General features: G+C 45.1%; 1 protein-coding gene across 1 annotated transcript in view; it reads right to left on the bottom strand.

Annotated features, from left to right (window-relative positions):
• Positions 1–6,035: 6,035 nt before the first annotated feature.
• The window catches only part of CEP250 (centrosomal protein 250), a 38,753-nt gene continuing 37,550 nt past the window's right edge, over positions 6,036–7,238 (bottom strand). Inside the window, exon 34 of the mRNA XM_048495776.1 lies at positions 6,036–7,059. Within this exon, the coding sequence (XP_048351733.1) occupies positions 6,766–7,059 (294 nt within the window). The 3' untranslated portion in view covers positions 6,036–6,765. The remainder of the gene's footprint in view (positions 7,060–7,238) is intronic.

Below are 7,238 nucleotides of genomic sequence, written 5' to 3'. Positions count from 1 at the left end.
GGGTGCAGGTCTGTGGGAATCGCTGCAGTGACGACGCACTGCCCCTTAGGTTAGACATGGTGGTATGTGCACCCAGGGCAAGGCTCCCAGCCCTGGTTCTGCAGAGATGCCAAAGCAGCAATAGGGTGATGCGGCTCCCGGCTCTGTTTCTTCAGTCATTCAGGGACTTTGCAAATGGACAGGGAGTCTGGGACAATGTCTCAGCCCCGTATAGTACCATGCCACTTTATCCACGTGCTCTTTGTTGCGACTGGGCAAAAGTGGGAAGGCCCAGTTGGCATCGCTCCAGGGACTGTGCTCGAACCAAGGGTCTCCAGTGGGTGCAACATGCACGTAGGTAAGGGGGGGGGGGTTCTCGGGTTTGAAACCCCCCCCCCATTCATGTCCGAAGCTCCGCCCACCCGTTTGTGGATTTTTTAGATGTTTTAGTGCTTTTTCGGTTTTTGGCCTGCAGGGGGCGCATTGTTTGGGCTAGCAGCACCAAACTTTCAGGGATTGTTTGGGGGACTCTCCTGATGATACTACCCAGGTTTGGTTCAGGGGGTCCAAAGTTGTGGACTCCCAAAGGGGGTGCCCCCATCCTCCATTGTTTCCAATGGGAACTAATAGAAGATGGGGACTACACCTTTGAGGGTCCATAACTTTGGACTCCCTGAACCAAACTTCACCAAACCTGGGATGTATTACCAGGAGAGTCTCTTATTGATACCATCCAGGTTTTGTGAAGTTTGGTCCAGGGTGTCCAAAGCCATGGACTCCCAAAGGGAGTGCCCCATCCTCCATTGTTTTCGATGGGAGCTAATAGAAGATGAAGGCTACATCTTTGAGGGTCCATAACTTTGTACATCGTGAACCAAACTTCACCAAACCTGGGATGTACTATCAGGAGAGCCTCTTATTGATACCACCCAGGTTTTGTGAAGTTTGGTCCAGGGAGTTCAAAGCTATGGACTCCCAAAGGGGGTGCCCCCATCCCCCATTGTTTCCAATGGGAGCTAATAGGAGATGGGGCTACACCTTTGAGGGTCCATAACTTTGGACCCCCTGGACCAAACTTCAACTTAAACTCTGGGTGGTATCATTAGAGACACCCCAAGATACCCTGAAAGCTTTGGTGCTTCTAGCTTAACAATTGCACCCCCTGGGACAGCAGGCACCCCTCCAACTTTCCCCTTAGATTCTTTTTTTTTAAATCCACCCCCCCTTCTCGCATGGGATTTAAAGAGAAAAAATCTGAGGTCCTCAGCCAGTTTAGAATTAGGTGCTTCTTCCAGATAAAATTAGGGAACCACAATTCCCCATCAGCTTGGTCAGCATGGCCACTCACATGCTGGTAGGGGCTGATGGGAATTGCAGTTCCTGAACATCTGGAGAGCCGCAGGTTCCCTACCCCTGGTTTAGAAGAAGAAGAAGTTTGGATTTATATCCCCCCTTTCTCTCCTGTAGGAGACTCAAAGGGGCTTACAATCTCCTTGCCGTTGCTCCCTTACAACAAACACCCTGTGAGGTGTGTGGGCTGAGAGAGCTCCGAAAAGCTGTGACTAGCCCAAGTTCACCCAGCTGGCGTGTGTGGGAGTGCACAGGCTAATCTGAATTCCCCAGATAAGCCTCCACAGCTCAAGTGGCAGAGCAGGGAATCAAACCCAGTTCCTCCAGATTAGAATGCATCTGCTCTTAACCACTACGCCATATTGAAAGTGATGCTGTTTCAGGGTGGGGGATAATCCACCCCAAAACAGCATCACTTTCAATGTTGTTTAACTAGGGACCCCAAATTTTCCCTTTAAGGTGGATTTAAAAGGAGAATTTGGACTCTCCAGTTTAAACACCATTGAAAGTGATGCTGTTTGGGGGTGGATTCCAGCATCACAGCGGCTGCCCAGGGGGGCGGGTGCAAAACTCAGATTTTGCACCAGGCTCCATTTTCCCTCTATGCCTCTGCCCAGAGGGTAGGGGCAGGGCAGGGCAGGGCAGGGGAGTCTGCCATCCCCAACCTTGGAGAGCTGCTTTTATAAGCACTAGGCCAGGGGTGGGGCTTGTGGAGGCGTGGCCATGCCCTAGGGGCGGGTGGGGGAGTGGCCCGAACCCCGAACACCCCCCATAAAAAATCTATACCTGGGGTGTTCTATAAAATCTATACCTATACGTCCCTGGGGTGCAATCCATTTTGCAAGCAAACCTTATCAAACCTCCCAACAGTTCGATTGGAGTCCTGTAGCTCTTCAGAGACCCAACGAGATTTTCGGGATATGCACTTTCGAGCATCGGAGCTCCCTCCATCAAATACATCAGTTTGATTCTGCAAAGTTTATATGCTGGTTTCTAAGGTGCTACTGGACATCTAATTGCTCTACTGCCTGCAACAGTAAAACTCTTCAGGGAGAAAACTTATGGTGGGAAGGCTGTAATGCTGTAATGGGGGCAAGCATTCCACTTGTAGATCCCTGAAGAAATAGTTCAAAATAAAATTCTGCTGAGCAGCAATCTTGTTGCTCTCAAACAGTGAATGTGCTCAAAACCAGGCCACTTTAAAAATAGAACATTTTCCCCTAAACCAGGGTTAGGCATCTTTTTTACTCCAAGGGCCCCAAATCACCACAATCCTAGCTTTAAAAATGAGGGTTGTACTTTGTCAGACACACTGGGAGAAAGCTGAAACCCATCAGTATTGCCATCTTCTCAGGGGCTCCCCTTGATCCCCTAGGCAGCTGAGTAAAATGGTCTGGCATGTAGAGCAGTGTTTCCCAAATGCTGGGTCACCTAATGTCCATGGCTGGGGCCAACTACCCCACCCCTGTCCTTGCTTGGAGGAGCTCAATCCCACAGGATTAACCAAAACACACTGACCTCTAAATTCTCATATCGATATATCTTGATATAATAACAGAGTGTGCTGAGTCCCTCCATACACCCAATGTTCTCATGCATTTAGCCCCCCCCCCCTTTCCAGGGATGGTGTGAATCCACACACACACTAGAGGGGTGTCAGGGAGCTGATATGATGTAGCAGCAGGAAGTATGTGTCTGTGTGTGGAGGAGTGGGGAAAGAATATCAGCTCTAGCACATGGCCTTCTTCATCAGAGTGTGGTCCAGGAAACTGCTTTGCCTCTTTCATTTGGAAGGAATTATTTTTAGGGGCTACAATATTGATATAACTGCAATAACAGCAATTTAAAGGGCTTTAACAAAGTCAGCAATCTTGCCACTATGTGCCTTTAAGAATGAGTTGATGGGTAGAATTAAGAGAACCAGGAAAAACTTCAGAGGCCCAGGAGACCTCAGCAAGCAAGCTGCACAGTAGCACTGGGGTGCCTCCTCGTGTGTAAACAGAGAAACACAAGAAGACCGCACTACAACCACACTACACAGCAAACAGCCCTGAGGTAAGCGTTCAGAGTCTTTTTAAAAATGCTCTTTCTACAACCGATTAGCTTTGGACAGAGTCAAATGCCATTTGTATCCAGACACCCTTGTGCTTTGGATGGCTTGGATAAACAATTATACCGCAAGATAACAAGGCCACTGATACAGAAGCCAATAGGAACATATATTACACAGAAGAAAAGTGTGGAACAGGTGCACAGTATTGGCTAGGGGGCTTTATCCTTTCTTCTAGTGTTAAAGGCCCAGCAGCACAGGTCCACCTTCCACAGATAGTAGGGTGTCCACTCCTGGATGGCCCAGGCTAGGTCAATCTCCTCGGATCTCAAAGCTAAGCTGTGTTGGCCCTGGTAAGCATTTGGACAGGAGACCACCAAGGAAGTCCAGGTTGGCTATGTAAAGGTAAGCAATGGCAAACCATCTCTGAATGTCGCTTGCCTTGAACACTCTACAGGGTCATCATAAATCATAAGAACATAAGAACTAGCCTGCTGGATCAGACCAGAGTCCATCTAGTCCAGCACTCTGCTACTTGCAGTGGCCCACCAGGTGCCTTTGGGAGCTCACGTGCAGGATGTGAAAGCAACGGCCTGCTGCTGCTGCTCCCGAGCACCTGGTCTGCTAAGGCATTTGCAATCTCAGATCAAGGAGGATCAGGATTGGTAGCCATACATCGACTTCTCCATAAATCTGTCCAAGCCCTTTTTAAAGCTATCCAGGTTAGTGGCCATCACCACCTCCTGTGGCAGCATATTCCAAACACCAATCACACGTTGTGTGAAGAAGTGTTTTCTTTTATTAGTCCTAATTCTTCCCCCCAGCATTTTCAATGAATGCCCCCTGGTTCTAGTATTGTGAGAAAGAGAGAAAAATTTCTGTCAACATTTTCTACCCCATGCATAATTTTATAGACTTCAATCATATCCCCCCTCAGACGTCTCCTCTCCAAACTAAAGAGCCTCCTCCCTCAGCAAAGGAAGGTGCTCCAATCCTTCAATCATCCTCAAGGTCTCCTTCTCTGACACTTCTTTTCTATCATCTCTTCTAATATCCTTTTCTTTGAGATGTGGCAAACCAGAACTCTGAACACAGTACTCCAAGTGTGGTCAGCATCTCACGGCTTCTTCTTATATAAGGCATGACAATCCTTTTGGTAGTTTCTATTATATCAAACTCCTTTCCTAATTATCCTTCCAGCATAGAGTTTGCCTTTTTCACAGTTGCCATGCATTGAGTTGACATTCCCATGGAAATCCTATACGTAACTAAGACGGCCAATCCCTTTCCTGGTCTAAGTTCCACTGATAGCAACTGACCCTTGTAGTGTGTGGCATGTGAAGTTTGGATTTTTTGCTCCTAAGTGTGCATCAGTTTGCACTTTTGCATACATTGGAATGCATTTGGCCATTTCTCAGCCCACTCACCTAATTTATCAAGGTCCGGGCTTTGAGCTCTTCTGCAATCCTTTCAGTAGATTCCTACCACCCTACATAATTTGGTATCATCTGCAAACTTTGGCCACTCACGCTTACTCCACCCCCCTACTTCCAGGTAATTTTATGAATAGGGCTTAAAGAGCACTGGTCCCAAAAGGGATCCTTGGGGACACCCACTCCCCTAAGCATCTCTCCATTGCAGAACTTCCACGAATTTATACCCCAGCCCTTTGTTTCCTGTTTCTCAACCACAAAGTTTTTAATCCATAGGAGGACTTCCCTCTTATTCCTTCTTCATTAAGGAGTTTTTCTCAACAGTCTCTGGTGAGGAACTTTGTCAAAAAGCCTTTTGGAAATCCACAAGTAGACAATGTCCACTGGTCCCCCCCTTTATCCACATGCCTGTTTACACCCTCAAAGAATCCTCTAGTAAGTTTGTAAGACAGGACTTGCTCTCCTGCAAAAGCTTCATGCTTGACTCTTTCCTCAGCAAGTCTTGCTTCTTCTTACATTGCTTCTTAATAATTTTATCTTTTAATGATAGATTCTACTAATTTACCAGGAACAGAGGTCAAACTGACTGGCCTTTGTAATTTCCTGGGTCCCCCCCTAGACCCCTTTCTTAAAGATTGGTGTGACATACTGGCCATCTTCCAGTCTTCTGTGGGATGGAGGCACCTCCAGGGATAAGTTGCATATTAATGTTACGAGAAGATCAGCAATTTCATGCTTGAGCTCTTTAAGAACTCTTGGATGAATGCAATCTGGGCCAGGGGATTTGGTAGCATTTAGTTTATCAATGGCTGCCAGAACTTCTTCCTTGTCTACCACTATCTTCGCTAGTTCCTCGGATTCACCTCCTAAGAAGCTTGGTTCAGGTGCAGGAATTTTCCTCACCTCCTCTTGGGTGAAGACAGATGCAAAGAATTCATTCAGCTTCTCTGCAATCTCCCTGTCATCTTTTAGCACACCTTTTGTTCCTTCATCATCTAACGGGCCTACCGCTTCCCTAGCTGGCTTCCTGCTTTTGATGTATTTGAAGAACTCCAAATCAGCTGTGACTTGATGGCCTTTTCCACCACCAGGGCTGGAATCAACATACAAAATACAATTTCGTAAGTTGAATAAGAAGCCATTGAGACAAGGATTGAAATGTAAACATTTGGAATCATAGATGAGAAATATGCATAGAAAATTTTAATGGAATCATCTGAATGTAAGAGAATAAAAATATTTATTATAAATATTAAGAAAAATAGTACAAAAATATTATAAAATAACTCTTTAGACATTTTACAATGTGCAAGTATAGAGCAGTTTAGAACATGGAAAGGCATCAGTTGTGAAACAAATCTAATTTCCTAGTAAGATTAAAGAATGAAACTGAAGCTAATACTCTTGGGTTGGGACCTCTTTCATCCCCTAAAGACCTATCTTCTTATGTTCTGAACTTCTAAGCAGAGAACTGAGGGAAATCTTTTCAGTTCAGCTTTACTCACAGCTCAGTTTCTTTAACAAACCTCTGCTCATTTTACTGGTAATTAAATCATTATAAAGCAAGATGGATTTTTTTTCAAATACTTCTATGCTTTGGCTTAGAATTTTGTTCTCCAAAACACAGATCTTCATTTAATATGTAGCCAACAGCTGCTCCTGTTATTTCACAACTTATCTGCATACACATGATTTCAGAACACTTTAGAACGATATTTTCAAGGATTCACATAAGAAGCGAAGCCAAAAATGATGCAGGCAAACTAAATTTGTAGGCTAGGTTGTATGAAGGGTGAGAAAAAGGAAGGCCTTGGCAGATGCACTTTTACTTGCAATCCAGCGTGGGCTGAAATTTATACTGATCCAAAAACTTTTCAGGATCATTTGGTTGGCTACATTTTTTTGGATGTGGCCATGAATCTGGAATGGTTCTGCCTCTTCGGCACCTCCATGCTATCTTGACTCTTTCTGTTGGACTACTTTGGGTGTTGAGCTTACTGGGTATTTTTCTGACACGATGCCTCCCCAGCTTATATTTGTCAGTGCCAAGCTGTTGTTAAGGGTTTCATCAAGTTTGTGAGTCTCAGATGCTAGTACTCTGGCTTCAGGCTCCCTGGCCACAACATTTAAAGACTGCAAAAGTTCCTGATGTAAACTGGAAAGCTCCTGGCTTGTTTTGGCACAGCTGTCAATATAATCCTTTTTCTGCTTTCGCTCTAATGATAGTTGTGTTTGTAGAACAGACACCTTTAAAAAAGGCAAAGATAACAACTACAGTTAGCATAATTTTCCTCTGAATACTTTATTTTCAAGAATTCTCGTTCACAGCAAGGAATGCCTTTCATTCATAAGCTCTTATCTTCCAGTTGTTAATAATTTCTATCACTTTTCAGTAGTTCCATAACAAATTATATGTACACTAACAA

This window comes from Sphaerodactylus townsendi, linkage group LG05 (genome assembly GCF_021028975.2).
Source record: "Sphaerodactylus townsendi isolate TG3544 linkage group LG05, MPM_Stown_v2.3, whole genome shotgun sequence".
In the NCBI taxonomy this organism is placed as follows: domain Eukaryota; kingdom Metazoa; phylum Chordata; class Lepidosauria; order Squamata; family Sphaerodactylidae; genus Sphaerodactylus; species Sphaerodactylus townsendi.
The sequence above is the reverse complement of the archived record's forward strand: the minus strand, read 5'-3'. Positions and strand labels throughout refer to the sequence as shown.